General features: G+C 41.6%; 1 protein-coding gene across 1 annotated transcript in view; it reads left to right on the plus strand.

Annotated features, from left to right (window-relative positions):
• The first annotated feature begins 638 nt into the window (after positions 1-638).
• sgta (small glutamine rich tetratricopeptide repeat co-chaperone alpha) overlaps positions 639-17,052 on the plus strand; it is an 18,632-nt gene continuing 2,218 nt past the window's right edge. The window contains exons 1-11 of the mRNA XM_061978339.2: positions 639-782; positions 4,130-4,305; positions 4,367-4,470; positions 6,387-6,465; positions 6,522-6,621; positions 6,735-6,839; positions 12,758-12,893; positions 12,974-13,036; positions 13,796-13,833; positions 13,903-14,094; positions 16,607-16,731. Coding sequence (XP_061834323.2) covers positions 4,206-4,305; positions 4,367-4,470; positions 6,387-6,465; positions 6,522-6,621; positions 6,735-6,839; positions 12,758-12,893; positions 12,974-13,036; positions 13,796-13,833; positions 13,903-14,094; positions 16,607-16,718 — 1,029 coding nt within the window. The 5' untranslated portion in view covers positions 639-782; positions 4,130-4,205 and the 3' untranslated portion in view covers positions 16,719-16,731. The remainder of the gene's footprint in view (positions 783-4,129; positions 4,306-4,366; positions 4,471-6,386; positions 6,466-6,521; positions 6,622-6,734; positions 6,840-12,757; positions 12,894-12,973; positions 13,037-13,795; positions 13,834-13,902; positions 14,095-16,606; positions 16,732-17,052) is intronic.

The raw sequence follows: 17,052 nt of genomic DNA on the forward strand, positions 1-17,052 counted from the left end.
AAAAACGAGTCCACGCTGAACTTTTCTGGCCTTTTTTTCCCCTGGTCTTTATATTCCCTTTTTTAGTTTGTCGCGTACCACGTTTGCTGCCGGCGTTGCCATTTCTTTTTTTTTTCTTCTTCTGTTGTGGCATATGCTGCAGGTGCCTGCTCGTTTTTCGTATGTGGGTAACAACATTTAACTATGTATATATATTTCCGAATTGGTTTATCTGCCACCCGCCTGAATCTATTTAAAATCTAATTTTTTTTTATTTCAACCGCCCGACCCGACCCGCGGATAAAATCTAATTTTTTTTTATTTCAACCGCCCGACCCGCGGATAATCCGCGGACTCCGCGGTTGTGTCTGCAAACCGCGCATCTCTAGTATATATATATATATATATATATATATATATATATATATGTATATATATATATATATATATATATTTATTTATTAAATATTTTTTTTATTTTTATTTTTTATTTTTTTTTTACATTTTATTGCTATTATTTTTTTTTTTAGTATTATTACTCTATCTGTATTTGCTTTTGTTTTCTTTCCTTGATGTTGAAAGTGCCTTGACTTTTGTGTGAATTATAAATGTATGTTTGTGGTTCAATAAAAAAAAAAAAAAAAAAAAAAAATTGCGAAAGCGCGTCGCATTTTGTGACGTCATAATCAAGCGCCGACCTAACCTAAATTCTGACAACAGCGCCTTGCCGAATACAAGGAACAACAACAACATCGTTTTATTACTTACCACACACACCTGCGCCTGGAACATACAGACATTTGGTAGGAAAGCAACTAGTTCCGTTTCATTTTCAGCCAAAGTCGCGTCAATTGAGCGCCGCCATGCTTCCGACAGCGAAATGTGGGCAATTAGCTTGTTAGCATTAGCATATGTGCCTCTCACGTCATGCTAAAGCCTCTGAAAACATTTGACGATTTAACGTGACTTAGCTCCTTTTAGAGCACATTGTAAGATATAAACTTCTCTCACTGGAGTCCACGAGCGATTTGGAATAAGTTACATGTATTGTTAAACCCATTTGTTACAATGTAAGCCATAATTAGACAAGTCTTTAGCTTTCATATTTGTTTTCCGAGTGGCTTTTATATGACATGTTTGAACAAGAATGGTGAAGTATAGGGTCGCAAAATTCCGGTAATATTCAAAGTTGGGAACTTTCCTTGGGAATTAACACTGAATGCAACCTGCTAGATCTTGCAGCATGATTATTAGCTAAAACAACCTGATTTAATGCAAATTCAGTAGAATTTTAACCCTGCACTGTGCATTCCTCCATCACGTGCACATTATTGCCAACCTTGAGACCTCCGAATTCGGGAGATGGAGTGTGTGTGTGTGTGTGTATATATTTTCAAGTATTTCTTATATATATATATATATATATATATATATATATATATATATATATACCGGTATATATATATAAATAATCCGTTCATGAATGAGTATATCCGTTCGGCCACCGTGTTCAATGAAGAAGTCTGATCTACAAAATGTGCATGCAGCATACCCCTTCCCCTTCCAGCTGTCCTGGATGAACTGAAATTATTCTTTCCAATCATTTTGGAACTTGCAAGCGTACTTCTTCTTCTCACTCGTCGTCGCCATGTCTCTTCTTCGTTCTTCTGCTTCGTCTCTGTTATGTTTTTGGACATTACTACTTGCCGTAGTTTTGAAGCAATGCATGATGGGAATCCGGTTGTTGTGTGTCAGCGTATTAACGTGCCGGCTGGAATAAACACACGCTGAGAAACCTACTTTATGAGTTATGGATAACGGAGACATATGTAATAGTCTCCTTTTCAGGTGAGAGAGGACGCCAAAGGCAGTGCCTTTAAGGCACGCCCCCAATATCGTTGTCCGGGTGGAAATCAAGAGAATGGTTGCCCCGGGAGATTTTCGGGAGGGGCACTGAAATTCGTGAGTCTCCCGGGAAAATCGGGAGGCTTGGCAAGTATGCTTTATTGTCATTGCACAAGTACAACGAAAATTTGTTTTCAGCACTAACCCGTTGAAGATTAGACAAACAAATAGTGTACAGTAGAGATGCGCGGATAGGCAATTATTTCATCCGCATCACAAAAGTCGTCAACCATCCGCCATCCACCCGAACTAACATTTAATCAAAACCGCACCCGCCCGCCATCCGCCCGTTGTTATATATCTAATATAGACAATGCAAGGCATTAGTGAGGTTATAAAGCTTTTGCCTGTTAAAGAAAGGAGACTGATCCAATGCAGCACAGACATTCAATGCGTGCCACGCTGTCACGGCCCAGACGCACACCAGTGCGCAATCATCTGGGAGCCGCGCTGAGCGCACCTCCAAGCGCACTCGCGCCACTCAAACTGCTGCAGGCACTCTTCTGGGATCACGGCGGACGAAACTGCTCATGCTCAGAGTGTTTGTGGAGGTTCGGGGTTTTGCACAAATGTGATGCACCATGTTAGATGTCCCGGTTTTGTGACTGTCGTAGACATAAACAGCGTCGCAGCTCTTGCAAATCACGTAGCCAGCATTACTATCATCCTGATTTACAACCTCATAAAAACGAGTCCACGCTGAACTTTTCTGGCCTTTTTTCCCCCTGGTCTTTAGTATTCCCTTTTTTAGTTTGTCGCGTACCACGTTTGCTGCCGGCGTTGCCATCTCTTTTTTTTTTCTTCTTCTGATGTGGTGTGCTGCAGGTGCCTGATGATAAATAATTGCCTGTTTCAAAGAGCGCTGCTCGTTTTTCGTATGTGGGTAACAACATTTAACTATGTATATATATTTCCGAATTGGTTTAACTGCCACCCGCCTGAATCTATTTAAAATCTAATTTTTTTTTATTTCAACCGCCCGACCCGCGGATAAAATCTAATTTTTTTTTATTTCAACCGCCCGACCCGCGGATAATCCGCGGTTGTGTCCGCAAACCGCGCATCTCTATTGCATAGAGTTCTAATGTGTGTTAACTAGAGACGTGAAAATATTGATTGACAGTCTAAAAGTAACATGTCTTCCTTCATTGGTTATTTTCGCAGTTTCATGCATTTATATGCGTAAAGTATAAAAATCGCAAATCGAATTGCAATCTTTAGAGAGAAAAATCGTTTGCTGCCGGCGTTGCCATCTCTTTTTTTTTTCTTCTTCTGTTGTGGCATATGCTGCAGGTGCCTGCTCGTTTTTCGTATGTGGGTAACAACATTTAACTATGTACATATATTTCCGAATTGGTTTAACTGCCACCCGCCTGAATCTATTTAATATCTAATTTTTTTTTATTTCAACCGCCCGACCCGACCCGCGGATAAAATCTAATTTTTTTTTATTTCAACCGCCGACCCGCGGATAATCCGTGGACTCCGCGGTTGTGTCCGCAAACCGCGCATCTCTAGTGTACAGGGTTACAGAACAGGAACGCTGATGGGTCGCCACAAGGCGCCTCGTTAAAGATGGGGAAAAAGATCAATGCTGGGGTAGGATGAGTAAAAAAAATACAATCTAGACTGGGCTCCTAAGTCTGGAGTGGGGAAAAAAAACCTCTATAGCAAAGCACATATACATATTACAACGTACATCTCCAGATATGTAGCAACAGAGGGGAGGGAGTGGGGGGCCATGGTGGCAGGCTGCAGCTCTTCAGGCGCTGCCCATCCGTCTATAACCCCTATGGGATTTACGTCAAGGGCGTTGGATTGGGGGTGTGGTATGTGTGTGTGGCGTATATTTTTTGTGGATGCATGTGTGTGTGTAAGCCTGCAGTGTGTCTCTGTTCCGCGGCCTTGGTGTCGTGCAGCCGATAGTCAGTCCAAAGTCACCAACAACAGGTGTGTGTGTCCATGAGAGACAAGAAGGGAGTTTGTTGTGTCTTCGCCGCACTGTCCTTCGGGAGAGTCTCCAAGCCAGGGAAACAATCCAAGTTAGAATGTTTTGTATGCGAGTGAAAATAAAATGTGCTTTTCACTCTAAATTGTCTGTGACTGGTCCTCAAAATTCATCCTGCGGGGCAGACAGTTCGAAATCACAAGAGTGTCCACAGTTCTCCCCGCATCCTCCAATCATTTGTGGCAACTTTGGGGTACATAAGTCACTAAATGTTCTGCTTTGTTGTCATCACACTAGCTTTTAAAGAAGTGGACACTCAGGCTGCGTCGTCGCCCTTCCTGGCTGTCCATCAGCGGTCTCTGCCTCCGCCGCCATGACAGACACCAAGCGTCTCGCCTTCTCCATCATCCGATACCTCCACGAGCAGCTGGAGTCAGGAAATCTGTCGTCGGGCGCCCAGGAGAGCCTGGAAGGTGAGCCGGAGTTATCTTCGCGGAGGTGTGACGTTCCTAAAGCTACGCCCTCCCTCTGCAGTGGCGGTCCAATGTCTGGAGACGGCGTTTGAAGTGTCCAAAGACGACCAGAGCCTCGCCGTCCCCCTGACGTTACCTGAGATCTTCGTCGCCACTGTCGGCAAGGTACTTGTTAGCGCTGGGACTGCACCATTTTTTAGATAAAACCTCATTACGATTTTTCTCTCTAAGATTGCAATTCGATTTGCGATTTTTATACTTTACGCATATAAATGCATGAAACTGCGAAAATAACGAATGAAGGAAGATGTGTTACTTTTAGACTGTCAATCAATATTTTCACGTCTCAAGTTAACACACATTAGAACTCTATGCAATAGAGGTGCACGGTTTGCGGACACAACCGCGGAGTCCGCGGATTATCCGCGGGTCGGGCGGTTGAAATAAAAAAAAATTAGATTTTATCCGCGGGTCGGGCGGTTGAAATAAAAAAAAATTAGATTTTAAATAGATTCAGGCGGGTGGCAGTTAAACCAATTCGGAAATATATATACATAGTTAAATGTTGTTACCCACATACGAAAAACGAGCAGCGCTCTTTGAAACAGGCAATTATTTATCATCAGGCACCTGCAGCACACCACATCAGAAGAAGAAAAAAAAAAGAGATGGCCACGCCGGCAGCAAACGTGGTACGCGACAAACTAAAATAATAAATTTATGGTCATACAGGGTGAATTGTGATCATTGACGCATACACATTGCTGCCTTCCGTATAGGTAAGAGCGGAACCAATCGAGAGGTACCCCTCTGACACCATAGTGATATAGCTTATACAATAAGATCTCAAAGTCTATTGTGTCAAAGGCCTTGGATAGATCCAAAAAAATCTAAAATGGATTTATATTCCCAGGATTCAAGTAAATCAATCTGTGCTCTGCTCGTTGGCCTTACAGAAGATATATATCAATCTAATGTCGTATAAAAAGCTAATTTATGGCTTTTTCTTCGCTGACAGGCATTATACATTTTTTTTCAAAAAACAAAACAAGCAAAAACACTCAGAATTTGTCGTATTGCTTGTGCTATGGCGCCATTTTTTGGACAAGTTTGCTCATGGCTGGTGCTGCAGTGTCCTTCCATTTACTGGTAGTGCTTTCAACAGGAAATATAATTGCTCTTCAGTCTTCTAGCAGTCCATAGCGTTTCTACTCGAATGGATTTCGCCTTCATCACTCTCAAGTAATGTTTATAAGTTTTAGAATAGAACTAAAATTGTTTATACTTACTAAACCGTCCCATGTGTGATGTCTGTAGGCGTGTTTTCATACATTTGTGTATGTGCTATCGTAATGTAATACCACTAGCGTCGTTGGCATTCGCTAATTTGCTAACACGTTCACGAGTGTCTTTGTTAGTATTATTAACTTGTAACGGCGTTCTTATTGTATTGTTTGAGTTTCACAAATTTCTCAGTAAATTCACCAAAACGTCACCGTGGAGTTATTGAGTCTGTTTAGCTGATTGGAAAGCTATCTTCCGCAGCTAGTAGGTCCATGACTTCTGTTTTGCTTGTTATGCCGTTTTACTGCCGTGTTATCTGTCAGACACCGTTTGGAAACAATTAAGGTATGTAAATAAATATTTACAGAATATTTCTGTGTAAATAACAAATTTTACAACGTATATATCTGCAGCTTATAGTCCGATGCGGCTAATATATGGAAAACAAATAGTTTTCTCTACATTTTAGGGTGCGGTTAATATACTGGTGCGCACTATAGTCCGGAAGATATGGTAATCAATTTCATCGATACCACAAAAGAAAACATTGGCTTTAAGTACGGCAGAGTTTATATAAAAAGTTGCTTTTATGTCTTTTTAAAATAATTAGACATTAAACGTTGAGAGTCTGTGACGTCAGTCATCAAAACACTGTGGAAGATATTGAATCGTTTTGGATTGTATCGTTGTAAGTAAACTAATATCGACCTAAATCGTATTGGCAATCTCAAATTATAATCAAACCTTTATTAAAGCGAATCGATACACCCCTGTTTGTAACGTATTTGTGCGCTCAGTCGCAGGTCAACAACAACGCCACTACAAACTCCATCAGCGAGGAGCAGAGAGCAGAGGCAGAGAGACTCAAGACGGACGGTAAGGCGCCTCTCCTTTTGTCGTGCGACGCCTTAGTGACGCGTTCTCCTCCACAGGAAACGATCAAATGAAAGTGGAGAACTTTGCTGCCGCCGTTGAGTTTTATTCCAAAGCCATCGCCGCCAACCCTCAGAACGCCGTCTACTACTGCAACAGGTAAGTGTGCTACCTCTCCCACCTTTACCAAGCCAGTATTCTTTCTGTACGTGACGGAACCATGTCAAGTGTGGAATACAAATCAAAGAGTGTGGTCATGTGACGTGTGTTAGGGCGGCGGCGCTGAGCAAGCTGGGAAACTACGCGGGGGCGGTGCAGGACTGCGAGCAGGCCATCAGCATAGACCCAAACTACAGCAAAGCTTACGGCAGAATGGGGTAAGTACTAGGGTCTGGTATCTTTTACATGTTATCTGATAACACTTCTAAATGTTTACTTTTAAAACAGCGCCGGGGCCCAAACGAGTATTTTAAGGATAGAAAAGAAAAACATACACATTTTGTCCAAAACAATACCCTACCTTTTTAATGTTTACATATTTTTGTGACATGAAAGTTGATCAGAATAGTCACTTAAGTATAGGGTTGCAAAGGGGTAGAAATTTACCACGGGAAGTTAAGCTCGGGAAGTTTGGAAATATTGACCATTTTTTGATTATTCAAAGTTGGACACCGTCCATGGGAATTAATGGGAATATATGGGAATTAATGGGGAATTACAATAATGATATATTATTGGGCACTTGTCTATATGCTGCTGCGTCTTTGTGGCATTTTTTACTTAGCTCTTTGCACAGTATTTGCAAATGTACACAGCCTTTCTGCCTACATTGGTTGGGGTGAAATGTCTCCACACATCAGATTGTGTACGTGGCATTATTCTGTTTGTAGGGGTGTAACGGTACGTGTATTTGTATTGAACCGTTTCGGTACGGGGGTTCTGGTTCGGCTCGGAGGTGTACCGAACGTACATTGAAAATACACGCAACCCTAACAATGCACACCGAGGCACAACACACGGCATGCTAGCAGCTAACGGGCTAGGAAAGACTGACCATACGTTCTCTTTTCACCGGACATGTCCTCTTTTGCGGAGCTGTCAGGGCGGAGTTTCTTAAATGCCTCAAATGTCTGGCATTTTGAGTTAAGGTTGCGTGTATTTTCAATCTACGTTCAGGGTTAAGAAGGGGTTAAAAACAAAACAAATTGTGCGCGCAGCAGCATTGGTGAGGGAGGGGCAGAGAGAGAGTTATGATAAACGCGCATGTGTCGCCAGGCTCTGCTTTTTATCCATAGATTTATCACATTTAATTTTTTATTATCTATAGCAGGGGTGTCAAAAGTGTGCCCCGGAGGCCATTTGCGACCCACAGCTAATGTTTTAAAGGCCCACGGCACATTCTAAAAATACTATTAAAATAAACAAAAACATAACAAAAGTGAAATAAAAAAGCTTAAAGGTTAAATGTAATTTAGAAAAAGTTGCAATGTTGACTAACAAAACAAAGCTGTTTTTCTTTTCTTTCAAAGGAAGAAAAAAATGCCAACATGGCACTGCCATATTTATTATTGAAGTCACAAAGTGCATTATTTTTTGCTGAAAATATAATATTGAATCAAAATCAATGTTATTATGAATTATTGACCTATCCAAGGTTCCCATTACTTCACATCAAATATTCCACTAAGAAAAATATTTTTGGTGGAAGATTTTGCAAATTTGGTAAATAAATAACCCAAAAATTTATATTTTGTTGTTTTCTTACTGTACCGAAAATGAACCGAACCGTGACCTCTAAACCGAGGTACGTACCGAACTGACATTTTTGTGTACCGTTATACCCCTATCTGTTTGTATTTATTTATTCTTGTAAAACACTAATGCAATGCCACACACAGATATAAATAGTCAGCTAAACAATTTGAGTAGTCTTTAAAAATATTTTACTGATGGACAAAGGAATAGAAATAGGCTAGATGAATAAATGAACAGTCAATCAGCATGCTAAATCAAACTATAACCTACATTTTTGTATGACAACAGAATGGCTCGTAGAGGAAACTACACCTTTTGATTTAGTATTTGCTAGTTGGAATTTACAGATCACAAAAAAGGTAAATTCGGATCGCTAACGTTGTTAGCATAAATGAATGGGATTTAACATAGAGAAAATTAGCATCACGGCTAACGGAGAAATATTTTCGGTTCATTATGAGACTGTGGTGGTACATAAACCTAGCTAGCTGGAGATATTGGCCCCAAAATCATTTAACAAGTACAGGAACAGCTAGCTAGCTTGAGTGGAAGTCTGCTGGAGTAGTCTACAGTCATACAGTAACAAGCAATTACACCTCTATTCAACTTAAATACTATAGATCAAATATATTTACCCCAGTAATATCATCAACACTTACCTGACTGGATGAAGTCCTTGGGCTCAAATACTAGTGTGGCCTCAAGAGGCCTGCTGTAGTGTGTAGCATGCTGGGAATGATCTGGGCATGTGATGGAAGAATGCACTGCACATGTGATGGAGGAATGCACAGTGCAGGGTTGAAATTGTACTGAATTTGCATTAAATCAGGTTGTTTTAGCATGTTGCATTCAATATTTATTCCCATTAATTTGCCATTAATTCCCATATATTCCCGTTAATTCCCATGGAAAGTTTCCAACTTTGAGTATTCCCGGAATTTTGCAACCCTACTTAAGAACTTCATTAATATAAATTAAATTATAATTGAAAAATACCATTCAGTAGTTTGAAATAAAAGTCACCACAAATGATCATAGTTATCATAGTACTCCAGTACAGTACACAGGGAATGTTCATTTGATTTTACAGTACTTAATGGGTCTGATCTACTAAAGGTTCACGTGTATTAAACCACGTGCAAACTCAATAGCACTCGCAAAGCTGAGTAACTGAGCTCGCGCGCAGAGGATTGCGTCTATTCAGTGAGCAAAATAAGGAGCACAATCCATTTAGCGTGTTTTTCTTCATGAATATGTGGAATATATGCCGAGTATCATTAAGACCACAATACTAGAGATTGTGAATGATAGACAAAATTCCAAAAATGTGCAATTCTCCTTTGCTCATTTCATCAAAGAAATGAGCAAAGCCTGGAAGGGTCGCGTCATCTCGGGAGAAGTAAAATGCCATGGAAGTGTACCGGTAAGTGTAGGAAGCGAACAGCTCCATGTTGACCATTCGGTAAATTGCAGCCTCGCATTCGCAGTGGTAGTTCTGGCGCACTTGAGACTCAATTTTGACTGGCGGATTTGTCTTTTCTTACAAAAAGGAGTAAGAAAGCGAGGCTTACCAAGTATGGTTTCAGACTATCTAGAACAGGTGTCAAACTCAAGGCCCGGGGGCCAAATCTGGCCGGCCACATTATTTTATGTGGCCCGAGAAAGCCTGGAAATAATATGTGTAAATAAAATGCTTAAAGGGGAACATTATCACCAGACCTATGTAAGCGTCAATATATACCTTGATGTTGCAGAAAAAAGACCATATATTTTTTTAACCGATTTCCGAACTCTAAATGGGTGAATTTTGGCAAATTAAACGCCTTTCTATTATTCGCTCTCGGAGCGATGACGTCACAATGTGACGTCACATCGGGAAGCAATCCGCCATTTTCTCACTTTCGTCGGTGTGTTGTCGGAGGGTGTAACAACACGAACAGGGACGGATTCAAGTTGCACCAGTGGCCCAAAGATGCGAAAGTGGCAAGAAATTGGACGAAATTTGTTCAAAATACGAGGCTGTGAAAGCCGACGAAATGGTCAGTCGTTTGTTCCGCACACTTTACCGACGAAAGCTATGCTACGACAGAGATGGCAAGAATGTGTGGATATCCTGCGACACTCAAAGCAGATGCTGACATCAACTCCAAAACTGGACACATCAGCTTTCAGGAAAAGAGAGCGGATGAGGGTATGTCTACAGAATATATTAATTGATGAAAACTTTATTCATTACTCGCGGTTTTACGTAAATTATTATACATAAACTGTGTTTACCAATAATTTAGCTTAAAAACATTTATTTTTTTCAATCATTCGAGTACATTCGGGTAGTCTTGTGTATTGCAGTATTTTGTGTCTATTTAGGTATGGTTAACCTGAGTGATGAAATCGTGGAAAAATATATGTTCTTAGCGCGCCTGAAATGGGCTGTCTGCACTCTCAAAGTGCATGTTGTTGCCAAATGTATTTCATATGCTGTAAACCTAGTTCATAGTTGTTAGTTTCCTTTAATGCCAAACAAACACATACCAATCGTTGGTTAGAAGGCGATCGCCAAATTCGTCCTCGCTTTCTCCCGTGTCGCTGGCTGTCGTGTCGTTTTCGTCGGTTTCGCTTGCATACGGTTCAAACCGATTTGGCTCAATAGCTTCAGTTTCTTCTTCAATTTCGTTTTCGCTACCTGCCTCCACACTACAACCATCCGTTTCAATACATGCGTAATCTGTTGAATCGCTTAAGCCGCTGAAATCTGAGTCTGAATCCGAGCTAATGTCGCTATAGCTTGCTGTTCTTTCCGCCATGTTTGTTTGTGTTGGCATCACTATGTGACGTCACAGGAAAATGGACGGGTGTATATAACGATGGTTAAAATCAGGCACTTTGAAGGTTTTTTTAGGGATATTGCGTGATGGGTAAAATTTTGAAAAAAACTTCGAAAAATAAAATAAGCCACTGGGAACTGATTTTTAATGGTCTTAACCCTTCTGAAATTGTGATAATGTTCCCCTTTAATCTTTTCTTACTAAATATATTTGTTCTTTCCCTTTTGACATTAAAAATCACGAACTGCATGCAATTGCATATCTATTAAAATCAAAATATTATATAATGTATTCCAAAAATATTTGTTGTTAAAATAAAAGATAAATACTGCACTTAAATATCTGCTTGACTTATGATTTCAAAACAAATGATCAATCAAATTGTAGACTGTAAAATTGACAATAGATTTTACGGTTGAATTCCACCGACTGAGTTTTTTTTTACCCTAAAATCAACTTTGGCACTGTTTTTTCCCCATATACAGTAAGACACTAAAACATTAAAAAACAAACAAAAAAAACATTAAAACAACAAGATTTTCCAGGGGGGGGGGTCATCGGGTTGGGGAGGAGATCTTGCCCCAAGTGGAGGAGTTCAAGTACCTCGGAGTCTTGTTCACGAGTGAGGGAAGAGTGGATCGTGAGATCGACAGGCGGATCGGTAGGGCGTCTTCAGTAATGCGGACGCTGTATCGATCCGTTGTGGTGAAGAAGGAGCTGAGCCGGAAGGCAAAACTCTCAATTTACCGGTCGATCTACGTTCCCATCCTCACCTATGGTCATGAGCTTTGGGTTATGACCGAAAGGACAAGATCACGGGTACAAGCGGCCGAAATGAGTTTCCTCCGCCGGGTGGCGGGGCTCTCCCTTAGAGATAGGGTGAGAAGCTCTGTCATCCGGGAGGAGCTCAAAGTAAAGCCGCTGCTCCTCCACATCGAGAGGAGCCAGATTAGGTGGTTCGGGCATCTGGTCAGGATGCCACCCTAACGCCTCCCTAGGGAGGTGTTTAGGGCACGTCCGACCGGTATGAGGCCAGGGGGAAGACCCAGGACACGTTGGGAAGACTATCTCTCCCGGCTGGCCTGGGAACGCCTCAGCATCCTACAGGAGGAGCTGGACGAAATGGCTGGGGAGAGGGAAGTCTGGCCTTCCCTGCTTAGGCTGCTGCCCCCGCGACCCGACGCCGAAGAAGATGGATGGGAAAAAACTGGCAGCTCTGTTGCTTGAATTTTACCGCTAAAAACAGTGGTATTGTTTCTCCATTTCATTCCATTTATTCAATTTTTTTATATGCTGTAAAAAAAACACTGCTTTTACTGTAAAATTCTGGTGACTGAGATGCCAGTTTTTAAAGTAAAATTAAAATATTTTTTTTGCAGCCTACGTAAAAAAATATATTGTTTATGTATTATAAATACATGTATATTCATATATTACTCATTGTTAAACGCGGCCCTCTGAGGGTAACCATAACTGCCCTCAATGAAAACCAGTTTGACACCCCTGATCTAGAAGGTTATTGCAATATTGGATGGCTGTTAAATGAAAGGGAGTCTGTGCAAAGCTGACACAAACCAAAAAAGGCTGAGTTTCACCAGTCCAATCAGAAATATCTCCACTCTGGCCGGAGTATTCCAAAAGCTCACCCAAAAACACGTTGTCCGTATTGGTAGAGACGTGTCCTGGAAGGTTCCGAGCATGCGCTGTGCTTGCAGGTTGGCATTGGCGAGCCTCAACAAGCACACAGAGGCGGCGTCGTTCTACAAGAAAGCCCTAGAACTGGACCCTGACAACGACACGTATAAGTCCAACCTGAAGATCGCGGAGGACAAGATGGACACCACTAGTCCTGTAAGAGCAAACACCTCTGTGTGCACACGCCATTGTTTGATGTTTGCGCTCACTTGTGTGTGTTTGTGTGTGTGTGTCAGACGGCGGGCATGGGCGGAGTGGACCTGGCTGGACTGCTCAGTAATCCTGGTTTCATGAACATGGTGAGGACGGCCATTGTTACTCTTGTCCAGGGGTCGGCAACCCAAAATGTTGAAAGAGCCAAATTGGACCAAAAATACAAAAAAAAATCTGTCAGGAGCCGCAAAAAATTAAAAGCCATATTACATACAGATAGTGTGTCATGAGATATAAATTGAATTAAGAGGACTTAAAGGAAACTAAATGACCTCAAATATAGCTACAAATGAGGCATTATGATGCAATATGTACATATAGCTAGCCTAAATAGCATGTTAGCATCGATTAGCTTGCAGTCATGCAGTGACCAAATATGTCTGTTTAGCACTCCAACATCAACAAAACTCATCTTTCATGCACAACCTTAAAAGTTTGGTGGACAAAATGAGACAGAAAAAGAAGTGGCGTAAAACACGTCCTAGAAAGTTATACATGTAAACAAACTACGTTGAGTTCAAGGACCGCCAAAATTAGTAGGACAAAACGGCGCTCACCAAATACTCGAATCAGTGAAGCATACTCGAATCAGTGAAGCATGTTTATTATAAACAGTGTGCTTTATAACAATTAGGGAGGTTTGTGTCATGTTTGTCCTCCTACAGAAACCATATTAAAACAAAAAATATATTTTTTCCCCTCATCTTTTTCCATTTTTCATACATTTCTGAAAAAGCTCCAGAGAGCCACTAGGGCGGCGCTAAAGAGCGGCTCTAGAGCCGCGGGTTGCCGACCCCTGCTCTTGTCATTAGGTCAGTTTGTGTGACGAGTGGTGTTTGTTGCAGGCGTCGTCGCTGATGACCAACCCTCAGGTGCAGCAGATGTAAGTGTGTGTGTGTGTGTTGTTTGGTGTGTGTGTGTTCTGCCTGCTGATAGTAGCGCTCTTTGGCAGGATGTCAGGAATGATGTCTGGGGCCTACGGCGGAATGGGTGGTGGAGGAGGCGGTGCAGCCGCAGCAGCAGCAGCAGCAGCAACAGGAGGAGGAGGAGTAGGAGTAGGCGGAGGAGGAGGAGTACTAGGCGGAGGAGTAGGTGGAGTCCCTGGAGGTGCACCAGCTGGAGATTTATCGGGACTCATCCAAGCGTGCGTACATGAAATACTTTGACACTTTGTTATAATTGCAAATATCTCCTCAAATAGTGACCATGCTTTATTTATCATTACTCGCCATCCGCCTGAATCAACAAAAGTCCACAGCAGCTGTTAGTTAGAGTTGTACGATATACCGGTACTGGTGTAGTATCGCGGTACTAATGCATCAAAAACGGTACTATACTGTTTGAAAAGTACCGGTTCCCGGGCATGACGGCGCGTCGTGACATTGCTGGTTTTACGAGCAGAGGAGCATGTTCGGCAGCGCACACACACACACGGAGTACTTACAAGCAGACACGGTGTGTAGACAAGAAAAGGGAGAACGGACGCATTTTGGCTTAAAAACTAACGTTAAAGGTGAAGTTATAACACTGAAACACCCTCAGGAAGAGCTGCTTTAAGACATGGCGACGAACGTCCATCCGCAGTCGGCAGTGTTTTAGCTACTTCTAAATCACTAATCCTCGCCTCCATGGCGACGAATAAACTAAGTTTCTTACAAGTATCATCCCTGCAGGACGAGGAATAGCTAAACATGCTTCACTACACACAATAGCTCATTGCTTACAGCAAGCGAGCACCCCTGAACGTAAACAAACGCCATGAGTGGATCTACACCTAACATCCACTGTAATGATACCAAGTACAATAGCGTATTGTCTCAAAATCGTTTTTCCTTTTTAAAAAATGTATATTATGTTTATAAAGTCAGGAAATATGTCCCTGGACACATGAGGACTTTGAATATGACCAATGTATGATCCTGTAAGTAAAGTAAAGTTAAAGTAGCAATGATTGTCACACACACACACTAGGTGTGGTGAAATTTGTCCTCCATTTGACCCATCCCCTTGTTCACCCCCTGGGAGGTGAGGGGAGCAGTGGGCAGCAGCGGTGCCGCGCCCAGGAATAATTTTTGGTGATTTAACCCCCAATTCCTACCCTTGATGCTGAGTGCCAAGCAGGGAGGTAATGGCTCCCATTTTAATCGTCTTTGGTATGACTCGGCCGGGGTTTGAACCGATCTCAGGGCGGACACTCTAACCACTAAGCCACTGAGTAGGTCTACTTAGTATCGGATGGATCGATACTAATCCAAAACTAATGCAAAGTATCCAGACAACAGAAGAATGAGTGATTATTACATTTTAATAGGGATGTCCGATAATATCGGACTGCCGATATTATCGGACGATAAATGCCTTAAAATGTAATATCGTAAATTATCGGTATCGGTTTAAAAATGATCAGTATCGGTTTCAAAAAGTAAAATGTATGACTTTTTAAAACGCCGCTGTGTACACGGACGTAGGGAGAAGTACAGAGCGCCAATAAACCTTAAAGGCACTGCCTTTGCGTGCCGGCCCAATCACATAATATCTACGGCTTTTCACACACACAAGTTAATGCAATGCATACTTGGTCAACAGCCATACAGGTCACACTGAGGGTGGCTGTATAAACAACTTTAACACTGTTACAAATATGCGCCACACTGTAAACCCACACCAAACAAGAATGACAAACACATTTCGGGAGAACATCCGCACCGTAACACAACATAAACACAACAGAACAAATACCCAGAACCCCTTGCAGCACTAACTCTTCCGGAATGCTACAATATACACCCCCCCGCTAACCCCGCCCACCTCAACCTCCTCATGCTCTCTCAGGGAAAGCATGTCCCAAATTCCAAGCTGCTGTTTTGAGGCATGTTAAAAAAAAAAAAAGCACTTTGTGACTTCAATAATAAATATGGCAGTGCCATGTTGACATTTTTTTCCATAACTTGAGTTGATTTATTTTGGAAAACCTTGTTACATTGTTTAATGCATCCAGCGGGGCATCACAACAAAATTAGGCATAATAATGTGTTAATTCCACCACTGTATATATCGGTATCGGTTGATATTGGAATCGGTAATTAAGAGTTGGGATATCGACAAAAAAGCCATTATCGGACATCTCTACATTTTGACCGAAGTGTAGATAGAACATGTTAAAACAGAAAATAAGCAGATATTAACAGTAAATGAACAAGTGTATTAATCAATTTTTACAGCTTGTCCCTCATAATGTGTACAAAATAATAGGTGTATAAATGACACAATATGTTACTGCATATGTCAGCAGACTAATTAGGAGTCTTTGTTTGTTTACTTACTACTAAAAGACAAGTTGTCTAGTATGTTCACTATTTTATTCAAGGACAAAATAGTTTTTCGATTGCAATAATAAACATATGTTTAATGTACCCTAAGATTTTTTGTTAAAATAAAGCCAATAATGCCATTTTTTGTTGTCCCCCTTATTTACAAAAGTACCGAAAAGTATTGAAAAGTATCGAAATACATTTTGGTACCGGTACTAAAATATTGGTATCAGGACAACCCTAGCAGCTGTATTATTTGAGGACATATATGGTGCCATGTAGACTCGCTAATGTCAGGTGACGTGAATATACTAACCCGCGTGTTGGCGTGTGTGTTGGGGTCAGAGGTCAACAGTTCGCGCAGCAGATGCAGCAACAGAATCCCGAACTCATCGAGCAGCTCAGGAGTCAAATCCGTAATCGGCCGCCCAGCGCGGGCAGCGAGGAGCAGCCGTGACGCACCCGCGCAGGTAAGTCCCGGAGCGCCATACTTGCCAACCCTCCCGAATTTTCCGGGAGACTCCCGAAATTCAGCGCCTCACCCGAAAAACTCCCGGGACAAATATTCTCCCGAAAATCTCCCGATTTTCAGCCGGAGCTGGAAGCCACGCCCCCTCCAGCTCCATGCGGACCTGAGTGAGGACAGCCTTTTTTCGTGACGGGAGGACAACAGGGTGACAAGAACTAAATCATCCAGACTAGAGATAAATTGTATTATTATGTTTATTTTACCTAAAAATAAATATATTTATTAATAAAAAAAATAAAATGCATTTTTACTATATTTAGCT

Source organism: Nerophis lumbriciformis, linkage group LG18 (assembly GCF_033978685.3).
Source record: "Nerophis lumbriciformis linkage group LG18, RoL_Nlum_v2.1, whole genome shotgun sequence".
In the NCBI taxonomy this organism is placed as follows: domain Eukaryota; kingdom Metazoa; phylum Chordata; class Actinopteri; order Syngnathiformes; family Syngnathidae; genus Nerophis; species Nerophis lumbriciformis.